At 33.8% G+C, this 21,815-nt stretch overlaps 2 protein-coding genes across 6 annotated transcripts; one reads left to right on the top strand and one right to left on the bottom strand.

The window, feature by feature from the left end:
- Positions 1-660: 660 nt before the first annotated feature.
- LOC132278800 (uncharacterized) lies at positions 661-6,668 on the bottom strand. The gene is made up of 5 exons (XM_059780690.1): positions 6,526-6,668; positions 6,032-6,442; positions 4,843-5,038; positions 3,552-3,683; positions 661-1,066 (listed from the first exon to the last, which is right to left on the bottom strand). Exons 2-5 carry the CDS (start codon positions 6,343-6,345, stop codon positions 944-946), a joined length of 765 nt encoding a protein of 254 aa, XP_059636673.1. The 5' UTR covers positions 6,346-6,442; positions 6,526-6,668; the 3' UTR covers positions 661-943.
- Positions 6,669-15,030: 8,362 nt separating this feature from the next.
- LOC132279702 (ABSCISIC ACID-INSENSITIVE 5-like protein 5) lies at positions 15,031-21,443 on the top strand. Of its 5 annotated transcripts, none has more exons than XM_059781732.1 (6): positions 15,031-15,131; positions 15,392-15,421; positions 15,671-16,826; positions 18,434-18,505; positions 18,628-18,657; positions 20,779-21,443. In XM_059781732.1, exons 3-6 carry the CDS (start codon positions 15,717-15,719, stop codon positions 20,851-20,853), a joined length of 1,287 nt encoding a protein of 428 aa, XP_059637715.1. In that variant the 5' UTR covers positions 15,031-15,131; positions 15,392-15,421; positions 15,671-15,716; the 3' UTR covers positions 20,854-21,443. The 5 variants fall into 5 exon arrangements, with proteins under 5 accessions (XP_059637715.1, XP_059637713.1, XP_059637712.1 ...); XM_059781730.1 differs by having other exon boundaries at positions 15,562-16,826; XM_059781729.1 differs by lacking the exon at positions 15,392-15,421.
- The last annotated feature ends 372 nt before the right edge of the window (positions 21,444-21,815 follow it).

The following is a 21,815-nucleotide window of genomic DNA, read 5'->3' as shown; positions in this document are numbered from 1 at the left end:
GTGAAGCCCCGGTGGTCCTACGAATTGGCAGTTATTGAAATTAAGAGAGAAAAGGAGAATTGAGAAAGGGTCACGCAAGGGAAAGAGAGATTAAGAATTAGTGCGGGAGACCGAATAGGTTAATAATCAGAGACGAAAACATCTCAAAGGGTAGATGTGGTATTTGAGATAAAATACTCAATTTATTTATAAAATCAGAAAATGTCAAATCTTTTAAGATTAGAGTGCAATTATAGAAAGAGGGAGTTCGCACATTTGCAAGTTTTTTCTGAAGTATGGTGGTCCGAGTGGTAAAGGCAGGCCTTAAATGCCCCCATATGCTCCCAAGTTCAAATCCCCTTCCCCTAACCCCAATCCCCACTAATTCCTTACTCTCTAACCATTGCCAGGCTTAAAGAAAAAAAAAAAAAGGGAAAAAAATGCTTTGATTGAACAGATGAGCACTTGCTAGTCCCAAACTAACAAAAAAAACAACGGCTTCAGACACTTTCTAGAAGAAGGCTATGTCTCTATTTTCAATTTCTTCAAACATTTTAGAATTACCAAACAACTTATTTTGTTATATTTTTCTTTAAATAATTTGAGGTTAACAGACAATGTTCTTTGTTTTTCATTTTCAAAACAAGCTCAGCATTTCCGTGTTATCAAACAATATTTCAATTATTGATAAACAACATAACATAAACACTACTTGCATTTAAGCTTTAAATGATAAACAGAACCGAGAACGGTTAGCAAGCAGGTCATAAAAGCGAACCTTCGCACAGCACCCGGCAAAAATGAATGAGCAATGGGCACTGGCCAGCACACAGAACAAGAATCTAGCGGACATGATGAGAAATGAATTAGATTCCGTTGATTTGAAATTTGTGTGAAGTGCACAGAGGATATAAATTGGCATTTGAGTTTACAAGGGTATCATCATCAAATAAGCCGAACACTTTCACAATCCTTGGCCGTATGTGTTTTCAAGGATTCGAACCCCTGGTCCATATATCACACGACAACGATCATTGAATGAACTAACAAGCCGAGAGACCACCTCCTTGAAGAACACTGAAGCCATCTGTCATATAGAAAGCCATCAACTGAGTTAGAATTGCTTCAATCTGCTCTTCATCACAACAGAAAACTTCCTGTTTGAAACTCTTAATCTTCTGGACTAAATTTCATTAGTAGCATTCATTAAACGTATGAAACTAGTAATCATGAAGTGTATGCCTAAAATCTTGGTAGCTGGAATTAGGATATAAATCATGAAAATATAAATTGGCATTGAATAATTGGATGTAAACACAATCCATGTTCAACACAGCTACAATATGTTTAGCTCTTGCCATACACAATAAACCGAGAGATAAAAACACACACCACTTCAGCAATTAGGGAAATAATAATAATAATAATAATCCTTCAACCCACATGAGATTAGAATTTGAAATAATCGACAAATTCCTGAAGCAAAAACCTATCGCAATTAGTATGAGGCTTCAACAATTACAAAAATGAACGCTTACCAAAATCAAGTTCACTAAAAAAGTGAAATGTGAATAAGCAGTACTCAAGTCAGTATAAATGAACGCTTACCAAAATCAAGTTCATTAAAAAAGTGAAATGTGAATAAGCAGTACTCAAGTCAGTATACGTTGACAAGTGACAACAACTTTATATATTTCAGGAAATCTATGCATCTCATTCTTGGACCTGATAATCATTCACTAATGGAATAGCTATAAACAAAGAACTCATTCAACCAGTAGGGCCAGTGGTTGTACACGTAAAGCAGTTTAAACCTGACCCATCGTAACCTAATGATAACCCACATCCAAACAATGGCACGGCAAGACCAGGGACAGACATGATTCACTAGTCAAATATTGAGTCTTGCTTAAAATGAACCCGTTCATGGCTCTTCAATGTTTGTTAAAAGAATGGTGATCTCTTTAACTCACATTCATGTGGAGTCTAGGTGTGTGAAACCATGTGAGCTAAAACTTGAAACCATCATGTGAAATAATAGACTATAGAGCTCCATGCAAACCGATAGGGGCACACATTAGATTTCTGAGCCCCATCCAAGACGGTTTCAACCAATAACCTGAATCAACTATTGATTTCACATCTCCTTATGGTGAAACCAAGACCAAGACATATTGCTCCCAAAGGAATACCATTGTTATAGCATATTTAAGTGCAGTTAAAGAACTGAGAATTGGAAACTGTATAAGGTACATGATTTAAAAATAAAATAAAAAAATTGATTCAACCGGACACACGCACAAACATATGTTGGTTCGAAGATTCAATTGAACTAAATTTAGTAAAATATCTAGTTCTAAAGAAAGGAAGAAAATACTGAATCCTGTGGAACTGGCAGAGGGTGGTGAATGCACAATGGTGCCATATCTCTTGGAGATGCAATGGCAGCAGCAGCCTGCTGAGGTAGTGGATGAATTGATGGATGGGGTGATAACAGCAGCAGTATGGAAGTGTTCACAAGTGGAGGCAAAATGGTGCCTTGTATAGGCATGTCTTGCATGGCCATCACTCTCCTCCCCATATGGGTTGGCCGCAAATGGAAGCGTTCATAAAGATGTCCCTTGGCTTATGTTACCTGGACTTCGGTAAGTGTATCGGGTGCAGGGATATCTATCCAAAAGTTGTATAGGGACGTACTACACATTTAGATACATTATATGTTTTATTATAGCTTAATGTTTATTGTTGTTTTAGATATTCATCTGTTGTTCTCCTTTGGGAGAACTCCCCTCTTGAGAGCTGTTAATGAAGTCTTCTTACTTATCAAAAAAAAAAAAAAAAAATACTCAATTATTACTCTAATTACATGTGATGTAATAAAACAAAAGGGCTTCCATCTATCTCATAGACAGGAAACTCATTTCCACTTTCATACTCTCTCCGTCCCAATATAGTTGTCCACTTCGTAAAATGTGACTCACAATTATATGAGTCACAGTTTACAAAGTGGACAACTATATTGGGACGGAGGTAGCTATTTAATCTGAGTTTTTTCTTCTTCTTCAACCATGCCATGTGAAGGATTGGGCTGTCTGATTTAGCTTTGTATGTTGAACACGTATCTTGTACCCATGCCCATGTTGTGTTGTGTCAATATGGGTACATGAAGGAAAGTAGGAGAGTGCATGTAAGGAATCCCTTGGCAACTAATAAGAGTGGTCCACTTGAACACAACCTCTTTCATTGAGGATGGCTTTTCAACTCTTTCTAAAGATTAATCGTTGCAAATTCATTTCATTAAGTTTCTTTGTGTAAACTTTTACGAAGGACTGCTTATTACTTCTACTTATTTTCAGAAACCGTAAATCATATGAACTAGTCTTTAGACAATTATGTTCTTCAAAATTTACCGCATAAACTGAACATTGTGTTCATTCCAAAGATTGAGTAATTAAACTACTTCATCAATTCTCTATTCATGAAGCAATGGTAGCAACGATTAGCTATTATTCTGAAGTTTACAAAGCTACAAAAATGCATAGAATAACAAAATTGGCCAGAGAAACCATCACCTGTCGATAAAGTGGTGACTGGAACTTGAAATCCACCAAGAAATAAAGGCTGCAAGTTCCTGGAACAGGCCCCGGATTGAATTCCCAAACGTTTATCAAATGGTCAAAAAGGTTACTATCTGATACAGTTGTCTGGAAGAGAAACAGAAGGGTAAGATAAACAGCATCATCAGTAAAGACATGTTGGGTACTAACTAGAAAATAAAAAAGTAAAAAAAATAAAAAATAATGCCCATGTCAACATACATAAAAACACTTTTAGAGATCAAAACAATTGATGTTAACCCGTAAAGAAACTTTCATTCCAATATACCACTAAAGACTCAAAGAAGATGAAGCATGAAACCTACAAAAATAAAATGCGCTTGCACAAATGACAAATACAAAAAAGTAATAATAATATTTCGATTTTAAAAGTGAAGCAATATTAAAAGGTTGTGTCCCGTATTCCAATATCTTTATTAATTCCTTTGCCTGAAAAATAACTTTTAAATGAGTATCATATCCATTGATTACAAATTCTTCGAAACATGATACACCAAAACAACTCTTGTTCAGAATATTAGGATATAACGAGAATACATTGCCTGCTAAACCTTAAAATATGTCAAACACGACCCTGCAATAGGATGGCTACATATCACTAGTTGACGCGAACTTTGACTCGTATGGTTGTGTCTGTCTAATCACTTTCTATAAACCCATCCCATGTTAATTTTTATTTTATTCAAAACCCAATCTTCCCTTGCATTACTAAACCTTTTGGCCAAAGCTCTTCTATCCAAACCTCCCCATCGACAACAAAGCTTGACTAAAGAGAACCAAAACTTTAACACACAGCTCCTACTTTATCTGGCCTGCACACTTTACTGAAACTGCACCAGGAGGTAAACTTGTCTTTAACCCACCCCCACAGGAACTCCCATAGTAACTTACTAGTCTCAAAAGTTGATACTAGATAGAGAAAAGTAATACAAAATAGTCCAAAAGACTAAAAAAGTGCTCCTGATAAGCATCAGCCAATCCCCTTCCAAAAGGTAATTCCTTTATCAACATGCCAACCTTCCCCAAAACCTATCTACAACTGAGCGCATATAAATTTTGACTCGAAAGATGATCCCAAAGGCAGCCCCACCTAGGAAGTGGAAAGATTTCCAACAACACTACCCAAATTAGCTAAGAGATCCTTCAGATTCTCAAGATATTACTTGACAAATATTTAGTGAACAAAAAGGAAGCAAATTGGGAAGACGTCTAAAACAGCTCAGACGATTGATGGGAAAGATATTACCTTTACCGATTTTGGTTTTTTTAATTCCACATGGGAAACATAACTTTCAACAAGAAATTTGAAACCAATCTCCAGCTCAGCATCAAATGATCCATCTGGGTGGCGTCGAACAATCTCTGATCGTTGACACCAGGGGAGAAAACCTTCATACAAGTCAACAGCAGCAACAACGGCAAACAGCTGCTCAGGAGAATACCTGATAGCTAAAAACTATATCAACTTATGGAACTAGTAAAAATTCTATAGGAACATATATAATATTAAAATGAAACAATAATAACAGTATCCAAAAAATCTAAAATCCACTGTTGACCGCTAGATGTGATTTCAGCTCAAAACATATACTTTCAAAAATAGATAATAATGAATTAGCCAGTCTCAGCCACATGAATTGATATCCCTAGAAAGCCTACGAAGAGGAATGAATGACAAAGACAGAGTAGATTGGACCTAAAACAAAAACTAGAAATGGGAAATCAAGCCAGGAAGATGAAGTAAATTATTTAACACTACTATACCAGGAATTGATATTCAGTAAGTTGAAAATAAAGTATTTATAAATTGGGATCACTGATACATGAGTCACATTCATTTCCCCTTTCTTAGATATCCCAAATCAAAATTATTTTATTTTAATTCACTGAAAATTAATTTTCCCTTGATAATCTGAGGGAGTGTCAACTTAGGTGGGTTTAACATGCATATAGAAGCACATTAACATTGCCAATGCAAAAGAAAAGAAATAAAAGTGAGATTGTACTGATATTTGGGAACAAAAAGGAGATGAATGTTACGATATGAAATCATGGAACATAATTCTCGAATTGATCCCTTGATTGAGGATTTCATACAAGAAATTCATGGTTGCTTGATCGTGTATTAGAATCTGAAAAGTAAAATTAAGTTTTGCTCTATCAACAATCATTCACATTCACAGACACAACCAAAGGCTTAGCCCAGTTGGTACCACCTGTTTCTTCCAAATATAAGGTTCAGAGCTCTGAGTCCCCAGTGGAACACTAATGGGTGCGTCTGTGATTTATGCACCGAGAGGGGAAAGAAAAAACCATTCACAGATATCTTTGATATGAATCAATTACATAGCAAAAGCAAAGAACTTTCTTTTCAATACTCATAAAATTGTCCCAATTGTAAGCATCATGAATGACATAAAACCAAACAAACTTACCCCAAAACGCGCCTCTCCTCGTAAACTTTGGATAAAACATTGCCCTCTTCTCCATCACCAACACCAAGAAAACTCCTCCTCTGAACAACACTCCGATTACAAATGCTTCCAAAAGCAAAATCACTATCCTTATAAGCACCAATGAGCTTATTGATCGGCAACGGCTCCATACCTGCAATGCTGCTCAAGCATCGAAACTGAGCATAATTTCCCAAATACCCATTATTCTTGGAATACCTCGCCAACTGTTTGATACAATTCCGGTGCGAAACAAGCCGCCCAAGGGCCTTCGAAGTCGACATAAATGGCGGCATTAAGAAACGAACTACTCTCTTATCAATACTCTTAGCAATCGAAAACCAATAGATGTTTCATACATATAAGCCCCAATGATGCCTTAATTTATTAAACCTAATTTCAATACATTAGCATAATATTAGTGAATTAATCTAATCTATATACATATATAAAGAGAGAGAGAATCAATTACATACCTCACAGAACAGCAACAATGCGATGGCAATATATGTGCATGTAGAGAGAGATTATCGCCAGCGAACATCGCGGGCTGAGCAGGACGAAGAGCCAATATACTGTGTCACACAGAAGCCTTTTCGGTAGAAATTTACACAGTATATATTATAATATATATATATATATATATATGTGCAAGTACACAAATGCCCCTGATTTTTTCATTGGCTTTAAAATTTTATATTTATATTTTTTATTTTTTACAGATCCCTCAAATCATTCTAAACCATGTATAACTGAACTTTTATATATTTTTACAATGGCTTCAACATTTTCAATTTTTTATTTGAATTTATTTTTTATTTTCTTTTGACTCTATTCATCTATAATATTTGTTATAAGAGGTCTCTCATATTTATTCAAATATTGATCCCTATACCTAATTGGGAAAAAATAACTGTGTCAATAATTCTGACATATTTTTATTTATTAATATACAATAACTATAAGAAGAATTATGAAAAAAAAAAAACTATAAGAATAGAGATCATATTTAATAAAATAAAATAAAATTTAGATTTACTTTTTTTTTGAACCTTGATCTACTTTGAGGATTTTTGCACATTATTGAGTTTATTCCATTGTGACAATTGGTAACGGAACTACCTCTCTATCAGTGAATGTCCGAATATATTTAACTTTATTTAGATTTTACAATTGTAAAAATTGTTAGAATTCCCTCTAATGTTATAGGCATATATGAGTGGGTATGCAACATTATATTAGATTTGCATACCCACCTATCTAAGTTATTGGATGGTGTCACTGCCCAATAACTTAAGTTTTCAAGTCAAAGAGCAAACATCTGCCTGTTACATTTTGTACATTTTACTCAAAACATGAAAAAGAAACCGAGTATTAATCAAATATGGCACCATTACTAAACTTTCTCTAGACTATATTTGGTACAGTGGAAAAGAAAATGGATGATAACATTAGTTAAGAGAGAAAAAAAGGAAGTAAAGAGATGCATTGTCAACTACTAATTGTGTTCCATTCATTAGTAAAAGAAAAAAAAATATGAAATGATAGTAATCATGTTTTGAATTTTTCATAGATTTTCTTTAATAAAAGTAAAGACAAATTTGGTATTAATAAAGTTATTAAAAATATTAATCTTTCTTTTACTTTCCCTCCATTTTTTGGAAGATTACAAAACCAACCCTTCATGCCTAACCACCCCCCCCCCCCCCCAAAAAAAAATTAGCTCAGTCCAAAGTTAGCCCATCCTATTCAGAAATGCTGGATCCGCCCTTAATTTCCTTTCTTTTCCTTTTAAAAAACTATACCAAACACACCATTTCATTTCCCTCCATTACCTTTATTTTCTTTCCTTTCCTTTACCCTCCAACCAAACTGGTCATAAATGATTGATACTGTATGTATCAAGCTCCAACAAAAACGTAAAAAATTGTCCATTGTCGAGAACAAAATCTGTTTGTAAATTAGGCATTATCAGATTATGATATTGATTCATTCACATATATGGATTCTATTGTTAATTGAAGCTATCTTAAAACAGGCCCTGAATACACGAAAGAAAAAAAATAATCTTATGTTATGTTTGAGAGTGCCGAATTCACTCATTAAATTTGATGGAATTAGAGGAAATTTAAATTAAAGTTTAAATTAAAATTTTTTCAATTTTAAATTTAAATTGTCGATTCGATACTCTCAAACATAACATTAATATAATCACGTCAAATAAGTGATGATTTTTTCCATACGTCGCTAATTCACTCAACTAGTCCAACAAAAGGTTTGGAGTTGCTAACGTCTCCAAGAAGTTGGATAGGTGTCATGAATTGGCATGATAGGTGGTATATTGAATTTATTTTCCTCTGTCCGATCTAAGCCAGCCTAGATTGATGTTTCAGCATTTCTGACCATTCCTTAACTTAGGTCAAGTTTGGTGTATAAAAGAATATTTCATTCAAATAGTTGAAGGTTTTTTTAGCAGAAATGGCTGACTTCTTGTTTCAAGAAAAAACTGGACATTTGCCTAAAACTAAATTTTTAAAAAAAAACTTGGACAATGTGGTGTGGATTTCTCAACTTAGTTTAATTAACTCTATTTGAATCTTAGAGGTAGAGAATTGTAACAAAATTTAGGTTGCTTAAAAATCTGAAACTGGCACCACCTTTAGAAAATTTTATAATAATTGTTCGGTGCACGTGGAAATAGATTCTTCGGAGATCATATCTTGATGCTGGAAAAAGAGACCATTCAATGTTATTTTCATTTACTGGACTTTAGTTACCCTTATGTATGGCAATGGGGTAGTTTGGGGCGGGGATCTCATTCTTTATCCCAATTCTTGTTTAATTTTTTCATTCTCATAACTGTCCTAAAATTCGTTGAGTTTTTCAAAACATCCCCCATCGCCGTCCCTATTTACATAATCGGTTCCCCAAAACCGCCCACAGCCCTGTCGGGGTGGAGATTTTTGTCATTCCTACTCGCGGTTTTCTTTTTTTCACAAGACTTTAACACGAAACGAAATGAGGGCTAAGGCTTCCACCTATATGTGTGTGTGTGTGTATATATATATATATATAAACTTAAATATATTTTAGTAATATATCATAGTATGTAAAGATAATTTAATAAATTTATAATATATTCGGGACAGGACGGGACGACCCTCTCCCAAAACTGTCCCAAAATCCGTTGGGTTTTCCAAAGCAGCCCCATCCCCGTCACCATTTACAAAATTGGTTTCTCAAAATCGTCCCCAAGCGGAGCGGGGCAGGACCGGTCCAGCCGGGATGGGAATTTTTGCCCTCCCTAGTTACCCGGGCACTTGGAGTCACAAAGGGATTGGGCCAATAAGAGACTCCTCTTGGGTCGCTTGGGCCGTTACGATATTTCTTAGATATTTTTCATTGTAATCCCATACGGGCCCATTTTTTTTTTTTTTCAGGCTCTGGAATAAGCCCAAGTATACTTGTATATTCTTTTTATGTATTTATTCACATTCTCACTTATTTACCGGAGAAAAAAAAAAATCAGAATTGTCATACAAAATATTTTTTTTACATAAAGATGTGGTTGATAGTTCAGGTCAACTTTAAAATTTTAAATAATTTAGTTAATTAAAGAGAAGCAAAATCATACAGCCACGTATACAAACACAAAACGTATGGTCGGTACGTAACGTGATAGTTATGCTGCATCTCCACAAACAACTGATGACGACAACCGTATGTAACAATACACCACCCAAACAACACAAGAGTCATCTCCTGATTGGTCTGCAAAAGTCAAAACCCATCTAGTGGTAATGTGTTGATTGCTAATAAGTGGGACAATTATTTAATCTTTTTAGTCCCCAAGTCCATAATTAGAAAAGGTGCAAATCTTTATCGAATTGGATTGGACCAATTTGGAAAGTGTTAATCTATAAAAAAAATATCCTTAAAAAAAAAAGAGAAAATTTTGCTTTCTTGATGAAATTTCAATTATACCCCTTTTTACTTTCTAAAATAAATTATATTATTGCATAATTTTTTATAAGAATATTATAATAGTTGCTCTCTATCTACATATCACAAAATTTCACTATTTAGATTCTTATATTACTTTTATTTTTTTTTTAAATTAAATATTTATTAAATTTAAATTTATTTAGACCTGTTGTCATATTTAATAAGAAATGCACAATTTAAGTAAATCATAATATTTTCTATTTTTCTTGATATCCAAACTATGAAATAAGATTTTCTCATAATTTTTTGAAAAAATTTCATACTAACCAAAAGAATCCTAAAAACTTAATTTTTTTTTTTTTTTTTTGTTTTTTTTTCTTCACTCACTTTCTTTAGCATTGATTTTCATCGATCTAACCAAAATAACTAAAATAATAAGAACAAAGATACATACAATTTTGCTCCTTTCTAGGCAAAGTAAAGTGACCTAAGATTAAGATAAATATTGATCCGAATTTTGATTTTTTTCCCATTTATGTACCATAGATCACCGTGAAATATGAGTAAAAATAGATATTTTAGACGCAATTATAAAATAATTTATTGTATAAAATAATGATACATAACAATTTGAAATGCTTTGATGCTAATTTGTTTTAATATCATAAAAGGCTACATTTGGTATGCAGGAATGGAATGAAATGTAACTTGGAATGAAATGAAATGCAACTTGAAATGGAATGAGTATACTATTATAATGTTTGGTGTGACACGGTAAATCGTTATGTAATGGAATGATTATTACCATTCTATTGTTTGGTTGATTATCATTAAATATGGAATGGAATGAATCTCAAAAATATCATTTTCATTATTTTTTAATAAAATTAATCTAATTAATATTTTGCCAGTATAATTTTATCCAAAAACGGGTTGAATACTTAACCTAAGAAGCTGATGTAAAGGCTAAATAAATATAAATAAATATATATATATATATATATATATATTATTAAATATATATATATATATACATCAATCTCAATAATATATAATGTGTATATTATAATATATATTATATATTATGTATTATATATATATATATATATATATATATAATATGGTTGAAGGTTTGTAATTTTTTGTCAATGACAGTTCTGGGTATATTCAGAAGAGGGGGAAGGTGAAAGACCTTTACCACGTCTAATAAAGAAGCTCGAAAAACGCAAAAAATGGAATGTGAAAGATTTTTGGTCTATGCAAAATATTTTTGCCTTATTGGAATGTGATGAAGGGCTTATTGGGAATGTTAGAAAAATATTTAATCTTACTATAAAATGGAATGGTCATTCCATAGGTTTAGTAATGGAATAAAAATTCATTCCATTAGAATGGTCATTCCATTCCATTCCTGTACACCAAACAAACGAATGGTTGGAATGAGTATTCCATTCAATTCCATTCCTACACACCAAACGTATAAATGTCTATATTTCAGTGATATCTCTTTTTACTTTTTAAAATTATGCTCTATTTGGTAGGAATGAAGGAATATGCGTGGAGATAAAATAGGAATGAATGAACAAACTTTCTTTGTTCGGTAGAGACCGTACAGATGAAGCAAGGAAAGAAAGAAAAATAAGAAGATGGGTCATCCTTATTCATTTACAAATTTTCATTCTACCAACGATGGCCTAGCAATATCAAGTTCCTATTTTTCAAAGAGAAGTTAGGGATTCGAATTTCAGTGGAGGCATGTGTATGTGAATACTTAGGAAAAAAAAAAATTCATTACCAAAAAATGGGCGAAAGACAATTGGACTATTATACAAGTTTTAATTTAAATACTATATTAAATTATACAGATTTTAAATTACAGTATTATCCTTTATCAATTATAAATATTATTAGATATAATGATAAAAACAATTAAAACTTTCTCTCTTAACGAATATAGTAAATTATGAGTTTATTATTTTCTCTTCTATTTAATCAAGTAAAAAGAAATAAATACATAATCTTTTTCCTAAGGATATCTCATCTATCACTTTTTTTTTCCCTTCTATTTAATTTTTTCTTCCAATCGAACAGAGCAACATTGATACTTTAAATTTGTAAAATAATGTGAGGGTTGTAGTTATTTGTCAGGAAAAAAGAATGATATTTTGTAATGTTATAATAGAAAATAAACTGAAGAACAAGCAAGATATGAAAAGCAAAATCAATATCTAAGAAATTTTTAGGCTTGAATGGGGAGTATTATGATAGCATACTTCTTTTAGATAAATGGAACATACGTACATCTGGACAGGAATTATGTATGGAATGATTGGAATCCAAATGGCAAATTCTTGGAGAGGGACAGAACTGTTGATGAATGTGCTCTCTTCTTTAGTGCAATCCAGTCACATTTAATATATATATATATATATATCTATCTACTTTATTTGTCAGTTGTCACATTAATTATATATATTAATGGGACTAATGTGAAAAAATTTGCCGAAACTTTTAGGTGACGTATGGGATAAGGCAGGACTTTTTTCAAAACATTGCGAAAGTGCACGACTGCATGCCACTCAAAATACATAAGGCCCACTCTTCTTATCCAGTGATACGACAAAACTAACCTTCTGTGGTTATAACAAATGAACAACAAAAATATGTTCACGTGAGTGTATAAGTATGTTGCTTACTCTATAAAAAATTAAAAATAAAAAAAATTAAAAAAAAAAAGAAAAAGGGAAAAAAAATAAAAACAACAACAAAAAAAAACTCTCACAAGTCACAACACTTGTTAATCGCTCAATGAAAGTTGGATAAGTATGATAAGGGCAACTCATAAACATGTTTGGGAATGATTCTTTTAGTATGATATTTGAGAAGGGTAAAATTAAGATTCACTCATTAAAAAAATAAATAAATAAGACATAACACATAATTATATACATTCATATTATTTTCAGTGGCGGGATGTTGTTTTTTTAATTATGGTGTTTGTTGTCCAATTTATAATTCTAAATGTATTAGATAATTAGTAGTTTTGGAGGTTTTCACTAATTCGTTTTAGTTTCAGAAGTGACAAAAGAATGATTGAATTAGAAATTTTGAATATATTAACAATTTCTAATGTATTAAACATATGTTCTAGAAGTGAATGTTGGGTTGGTTATGTTGTGCATTTGAATTTTGAAATATGAATATTTTTGTAATAGAAAAAAAAAAAGAACCGTATAATCGAACCGAACTGAACTGGTGTTTTATAGCTTGGTTTGGTTCGATTTTTTTTGGTCGAATGATTCGATTTGATTCTAAATTTTTAAAAATGTTAGGAATGATTTAATTCAAAAAAATACTTTGATTCAAACCAAACCGTGTGCTTCCTGAGTTAACCATACCATTTCCTCTCTATTTTTTACTTTATTTTCTTACCAAAATCCAAATAAGTTTTTTTTTTTCTTTTTCTTTTTCTTTCTAACTATTTCAGAAACACACTTTTGTAACCATTAATTATTATTTTATCTTTTTTATTTTTGAAAGGTCAAACAAATTTTTATGGAATGGTTTTATAAACCACCATAATTGGTGTTATAAAAGGATTGCAATGAAAAAAAAAAAAAAAAGGCTTTGTATTCGACGTACTTTCTCTCTCTTCCTTGTTATCCAGTTGGCAAAGGGTCGGTTTGACTTGTTTTTTGTTGTAGGGCGGCTATACCTATATTAGTAAATTAAAGTCGGATCAAGCTAACACACATTAATACCATCTCTTTTTTGGGACAACTATATCCACTTATGTAGGAGTATTAATTTTGTACTTACAATCATGTCTTTATCACAATTTTCTTCCACATAAATAGAAACAACTAGAAAAAAACACTCATTTTGGAGATGAATTTAGTAATTTCGTGTGTACAAGGTGCATTGCAACATCTTGAAGATAAGACCAACAAAAACTTACCACCTCCCCTGAGTGTGATTTGATACTAAGTCAATCACGCGAGAATAATTTTTTTTTTTTTTTAAGAACTGCAAATAAATAAATAAAAAAATTTGAAAGAAAATTTTGTTTGATTAACGATTTTTAAAATTGTTTAATAAAAATTGAGTTAAAAAAAATTATATTTTCAGAAAATTGTTTTTAGAGAATTGAACCAAGTAAACTTTTAAATTTTTTTTGAAGAGAGAGTTTTAATTTTTACTTAATAAAAATAATTTGTAAATCTGATACTACTAGCTCATTTTCTAGAATACAGCTTTTGAAAAGATTAAAATTCTTTATTTTTCAATTTGAAACGAGACGTGATACTACTAAACTACGATGAATTTTTAAATATATTTACCAAATGTTTGCATTCAAAATTTTGTGTTCTTTACCTAATTTTAAAGAGACCAATCTCAAGCTCAACTCAATGCAATTTGACTCAAAAAGGTTCTATACATTTGCAACTTTATTTACATTATTAATTTAGCTTAACACAAGTAATATTGATGTTGTAATATGATTCGCAATATGAATTTAAATAAAATTAATATAAACTGATTAATATGAATTACATATCACACTTAAAAAAAAATCACATATCAGCCAATATGTTACTTGTTGAACGGCACAACGAACCATTTGATATTGGGCAATGTTTGGGGTTGATCATTGGTTGATAGTGATTCAAGAGCACTAGGGAGACGAGAGACAAGCGTCCAACCCTCATTGTCCTTGCCCACTGGTCAAGTGCCAAACAACACCCGAAATCCCAAAACACCCACTCGCAAACGCGTTAGGTGCGTACTACAATCCAGGCGTACTTTATGTAGCATCGCTGTCCGGATCTCTCACAAAAAGACAAACAACACCATCCCCAATCGTTCACTTCAACGTCGACGGTCCAGATGCTTCCATATAGCTAATTATGATTGGGCTGCACCTCACGTCAAACCTTCCTACCCCTCAATTATTGGTCCACGTCTCATCCCGTTGGGCCCACATTGGCATTATTTTATTGGCTACTCACTTCTTTAATCGGACCTCCACCCATTTATAGAAGTCTCTACAAAGTCGAGTCTCTCACAGAACCGACACTTGTCGCCAAGAAGAAGCTGCGCAGCCTGTAGTAGAGGAGCCAGAGATTAAAAAAATCAGGTAAAAAAACGTATCCCCTTCCCCCACTTTCTCTCTCTAGAAAATTATCTCTCTAGATTTTCTCGCTCCTTTAGCGCTAAATTGTTCTTGAAATTTCTTTCTCGGATACTTAATTAATTGTTTGGTTTGCGTACTGTCTTGTTCATCTTCATCCCTCTAATTTTTTGATCCTTATTTTCTCTTAAAAATATTCCTCATTGTAATTTCTAGTGTTTGTGTCTGTTTTTCTTTCTTAATTTTAATTTGATCCTTTTCTGTAGCGGTTAGTAGTTGGAGAAGCGTTAATTGAGGTTAGGGTTTTGAATTTGGTTTCATTATTATTGTTATATATATATATATATATATATATATGTTGTTTATGCACTCAAATTAATGAAGAATTTGAGGGTTATTATTTTTTTTTTAGTAATCTGTGAAGTTCAAATTTCAGTGTGATTGCTATCTGTTGATTCGATTTCTGAATCGAATTTATGTATATGAGGGAGAGGGAGATCGGAGACTCTGTTTGATCTAACTTGTGTGGGATTTGTATGAGACAGTGAGGTTGGATCAGCTTTGGGCACGGGTACAAACAAATCTTACAAAATGGGAACTAATATGAACTTCAAGAACTTTGGAAATGAGCCGCCGGGCGGTGGTGGTGGTGGAAGGCAACCGGGGAATTTCCCGTTGGCGCGACAGTCGTCGGTCTATTCGCTGACGTTTGATGAGTTCCAGAGCACGATGGGGGGAGTTGGGAAGGATTTTGGGTCTATGAACATGGATGAACTGTTAAAGAGCATTTGGAGTGCTGAGGAGACACAAATTATAGGGACTACCTGTGGTGCGCAAGAAGGGGTTGTTGCACCTGGTCCTGGTGGGTTTTTGCAGAAGCAGGGGTCTTTGACGTTGCCGAGGACGCTCAGCCAGAAGACGGTTGATCAAGTTTGGAGAGACATATCGAAAGATTATGGCGGTTGGAAGGATGGGAGTGTTGTCGGGGGATCGTCGAATTTGCCACAGACGCAGAGACAGCAGACTTTGGGAGAGATGACACTTGAGGAGTTCTTGGTGAGAGCTGGGGTTGTGAGGGAGGATGAGAAATCCAACAATACTGGATTTTTTGGAGATTTTTCGCGGCCTAATAATAATAATGCTCTTTTAGGAATTGGATTTCAGCAGACTGGTAGGAACACAGGATTGATGGGAAATAGGGTTCCTGAGAGTAATAATCAAACTGCCATTCAATCTGCTAATTTACCATTGAATGTGAATGGGGTTAGATCATCACAGCAGCAGCAGCAGCAGCAGCAACTTTTTCCCAAGAATGCTACACTGGCTTATGCTAATCCAATGTCTATGCCAAGTAGTGCTCAGCTGGTTAACCCAGGAATTAGGGGTGGCATTACTGGAATTGGAGATCAGTCGATGAATGGTAATTTGGTTCAAAATGCTGCGCTGCAGGGTGGAGGGATGGGGATGGTTGGTCTAGGAGCTGGTGCTGTTACTGTTGCAACAGGATCACCTGCACTTTCTTCTGATGGGCTTGGGAAGAGTAATGGAGATACATCCTCTGTGTCACCAGCTCCTTATGTGTTTAATGGAGGTTTACGAGGAAGAAAATATGGTGGGGCTGTGGAGAAGGTTGTTGAGAGGAGGCAGAGGAGAATGATAAAGAACAGAGAATCAGCTGCAAGGTCGCGGGCTCGTAAGCAGGTACATGTTTTGATATATTCATTAAACTGACCTTTTCATGCATCTTCTTATTTTGAAATCAGCATACTGCTTATGCATAATTGGAAATACTTGCTCGTTGAAATGAACACTTTTGGACTAGCATACATCTAATTCTCCAAAATTAAATCAATGAATGAAATGATTAGTTAATGATGTCATCCGATCAACCTAAGAACGTACTTGGTTATGAAACTTATTATAGTTGTACTAAGTAAAATTTGTCTTAATCTCTCCAGTGAGCTAAGGTTCTGCATCTCTAGCAGAATAAATTGTACAATTTGTCCTTTGGACACTTGATGTCTGTTTCCCACATATTTACTGCAATATTTGCTCTCTGTATCTAGACTATCTATTATGGGAAGTTCCAGAGTGGACTGTCTTCTAAATTTAAAACAACTTTTTTTTCTTCTTTTTTTGAAAAAGAAAAAAAAAAAAAAAATCGAGAGAAAAATGGCAGAAGAGATCTTATAAGTTTGAACTTCACGTTTAGAGAGATCACAGAGAAATTAAAGATGTTCACTGTTTTTCAAATGGTATTTGAAATATAAAATCCATAATTCCAGATGGAATAACTAAACAAATCAGATCCATCAGCACCTCATAATATTGGATCACTTTTAGTATGTTCTGAAATGATGCTAATTTTATAGCCACTTTTGTTCCCCTACTGATGGTAGGTGCCATTCTTCGTATTGGCCTCACTAACAAAATTGTTTTAGTACCTTCAAATCTTATATTCATATGTGTGAGCATTCCCGTCTATGTCGTGGTTAGCGTCAACTTTTACAGAGCAGGTCCCAAGCCTAGAGGGGAAACGTTTTGGTGGATAGACAGTCAACGTGAAACTTATAGTCATATTTCATAAACATATGCGGCACATAAAACATTATGAAGCCATTTAACCTCCTTGGGATACTGTAGTGTGCCTTAAATAATTCGAGTGCAAAACTTGTGCCTGTGCTTATGATGCATTTTCAATGCCAAAAAGTGCAAGAGTTTCAGGTTCGTGACAGCAGTCTTTAATTATGGAACAATCCCCATTTCAAGATTGTTTCATGACTTTGTGGCAGGGAGTGTAAGAACACACAATTTGATTCCAATAATACGGAGAGAATGAATGACAAATTTCATCTTCTTTTGGTTTATAAATTTTATTAACTTTTTGCTTCTATCATCTTTGGAGTTTAGACATGGTTCATTGCAAAACTTCATGAAATATTGGATATATTATGTGGCAGACTGTAATGTGATAGCAATCTGATACAAGAGATGAAAGATTGTGAGAGGATATGCTTCATGAGAAGTTATAAGTTACTCAGTAATTACAAGGTAATCAAATATATGCTTTGCAGAACATAATACGAAATTGAATTCGTACCACCTAGATCAATATAAAAATCAAATAAGTAGACTTTGTGAGCTCAGTATGGGGGGCCTAGAATCGACACCTGTATTTTTGAAACATTATGTATGAACCTGTTGGAGTATAATTATACGAGTGATTTTATACTCCAACAGAACCATCCACTTGTTTCAAATTATGGGTTTAACTATTGTCCTAAATATATCTTTTGGATGTTTGCCAGGCCTATACTATGGAATTGGAAACAGAAGTTGCAAAATTAAAAGAGGAAAATCAAGAATTGCAGAAAAAACAGGTATGTTTCAATATGGTTTATGTTTTGTGTTGGTGGATATGTTTGTTATGTGTGTAGTTGCCTAACATATGAAGTTTTTGGCTTTGGTAAATCCCTTATTGACTGTACTTTGATTGCTGCAGGCGGAGATAATGGAAATGCAGAAAAATCAGGTATTGTAGATTTTGTCATTCTACATGACAAATTTAAATATGCCGCTTAAAATTATCAAATTATATATACGGCCATGACTGATGTCCATGGCTAATTCATGTCTTTACTTGCTGCCTTGATCTACACTTTTTCAGTCTTTCTCTGGTTACTGTAGCACTTCTAACTTGATTAAATATCTACTCCTTACTAGTCTTCCTTTTTAATGAATAACCATCTCATACAATCTTATCCGGACTTGTCCTAAATTATTGCAATCATTAGTTTATTTGAAATGAATTCTTGTCATTATTAATCATCTCTCTCAATACTGTTTTTTCAGTTATGCTCATTTTATGCAGCACTTGTTTCTTTATTGCATATACTTCTATATCATAAAAAAATGGCAAGTTTCTATGTATTATTAATTTTCTCCCATATGGTCAACAATATTCGACATTCTCAAATCCTATTAATGCGTTTTTCCTTTTCATCACCCTACTCTAGTTATATGCATAATGCACTTCTCTATCTCTACTAGTTTTGAATGATCAATTAGATATAGCAAAATGGTCAATTCTTTAGTTCCTTATCCCCTCAATTTTACTTCTAGTATTGCTCAAGTTAGGAGTTTTCAGTTGGTACTATGGAATGGGAAAAAGAAAACTTATAAGCGGGAAGTTGCGAGTTTGAATCTGAGATTAGCCAGTGTGTGTAAATAATATCAAAGGTCAGCTATGTCACCCTCCTAACACCTCACATAGACTGGACATTCACATGGTAATTTATTCTTGCTCAAGTTGCTGTATTTATTTTTGTTTCAGCCCTGCTGATCCTGAAACCTTCAAATTCTAAAGCATCCCTTGGTTATTGTAACTTAGAATCTACCTTTGTTTTGGTTTCGCTCATGGAGGTATTGAGAGGAGAGGGGCCATCTGTAGAGGAGTGTGGTCGGTGCCAAGTATAAATCTGCTTGGAGTTGGTCTTCTAATACAGTAACCTTGTTACTTGCAATTAGGGTTTGGAAGAGCATCATGAAAGGATAGGGGCCTTTGACTCCTCATATTTCCTTTGCAGTGGGGAATTGCGAAAGGGTAATATTTTGGCCTGACTTTTGGATCTGGAAAAAATTTCTCAGTTGGAGCTTCTGAGGTCTTTGTAACTTGGCAATTGATAGAGAGTCTTGGTTGGGGATAATATCACTCTTTGTGATGGTCAATTTAACTTACTGAACACCCTTGAATGTTGCTTTATTTATGTGGTAGCCAATGAATGAAGCAATTTTTACCATTGATGACCTTTTGAAAAGGAAACAAAAGCCTGCAAAATGGTTGCTTTATGCACAAATGTCAGCAAAACATCAGTCGTTTCTTCATTGCAACTTTTTTAGGGGCATTTGGTGTTTTCCTAATTTGGAGTGGCCCGGTGATGTCAGGATCTTGTAGGAGCTTGCTGAAGGGGTCTTGTACCCTCTTTCTTAGGAATGCACGGGACTGGCTCCTCCATGTGTTATTTGTAACATCTAGAGGAAGATGAATGGTGAGTCTTTTGAAGGGATGGAATGTACCTTCATAGATTAAACCATTTGTTTTTGTGTTCTCTTGTTGATCTGGTCGATCGAGGCATTTATTATGCTCATGTACCTCTTGTGTACATGGGATGCATCCTGCTGGTTCTTTTATTCGGAACAATTTAGATATCATATTTGGATATCCAAACTTCAGAAACCTAGAATGTCTGAAAATTTTCATTTTTGTGATGGTATACATTTCGGTCCACTATTACAAGATAGGCATAACACTATAATAGAGATGAAGGGTGATACGATGATTGTCAGGATGTCTAAATTTTTATATCAATCTGATTGTACCATGACCCTTGAAGAAACAAAAAGATTCCACAACACATCATTAGCATGTGGCTTTGGGTTTTGATTCTTTTTGAAAGGTCCAATGGAGATGGATTCTTAATTCGTTACTGCTTTTAATTTCGATCGTTAAAGGTTACTTTCATCCCAACACAGCTACACACGTGCATCTCTCTCTCTCTCTCTCTCTCTTTCTAGAATATAATAAGTTAATTATGCTTGCAATTTCAATGGAATTTCATAGAGTATGGTAATTTCAATGGAATTTGTTGGATAGGTCCTGGAGATGATGAACCTGCAGAAAGGAGTGAAGAGACGATGCTTGAGACGAACACAGACTGGTCCATGGTGAAGGGTGTGATCATGGTTTGATGGTTAAATTATTTATATGGATGGTTGGTGGCTGTACATATTTAAGGAAAGCACATGTTTTGTGTTGTAGATCAAAACCACTGAGAGCTGTATTTTGTCATAGATTAGTACATCAAGTTTATCCGTACTCTTTTTGCTTTCTTTGTGCACATCATGAACATGTAGAGAGAATTACAGAAAGGAAGCAAAATATGTGGTCCAATAGCTTGCTTTGAAAGCAAAACATATTTGACATATGTTTGAAAACACATCAAGTTCCCTAACATGCGAATCAAAGAACTTTGTCTGGCTTCATTTCACTTGCTGTGTCTTAACAACGTGGGAAATTCGTATTTGCTATCCGTAACGTTCTATGATGATTGGTCTTCTGAATGGGTACAAATGTTGATCTGACTGACCTCGTGATATATATTGTGAAACAGATTTGTGGTGTTCAATTAAACTACTGTCCAAGTCGCACTGTTGGCAAATTGAAGAAATTTGTTTTGATTTTTTTTGGTTGTTGGAAATGATGGTTTTTGTAATGACAGCTACAATCATTAATAATGTTTTTGGAGTGTTGTTTGACATTTCTGCCGATAAGGTTGCTGGCTCTCCAGGGCTTCAAAGGGTACGTTCATCCTTCAACGACTGATAGTTGCATTTATATTTAATTTGTGCATGTATTACAATAATTCTGTTCAAGAAAACGACATAATCCAAGTCATATAGAGTGAGAATAAAAGTCATAGAGCGTGAAAATGAGAGCTGATTCAAGACACAAGTGCATTTAACAAGATTTCGCATAGATATGATACCTAATTTTAACAAATAATTTAATAATTGAACCGGATCGATTTACCCCAACGGTTTTACAAAATTGAAGATAACTAGCAAACGAAGGCAGTTGTGGTAAGGAGTTGCATAACGACATCAACATGGCGATGGTAACAGGATTGTTTA

The sequence above is a fragment of the Cornus florida genome, unplaced genomic scaffold (genome assembly GCF_030987335.1).
Source record: "Cornus florida cultivar Cherokee Brave unplaced genomic scaffold, ASM3098733v1 CherokeeBrave_3.0.0_Hap2_Chr10, whole genome shotgun sequence".
In the NCBI taxonomy this organism is placed as follows: domain Eukaryota; kingdom Viridiplantae; phylum Streptophyta; class Magnoliopsida; order Cornales; family Cornaceae; genus Cornus; species Cornus florida.
This window is presented reverse-complemented; position numbering and strand designations above follow the sequence as displayed.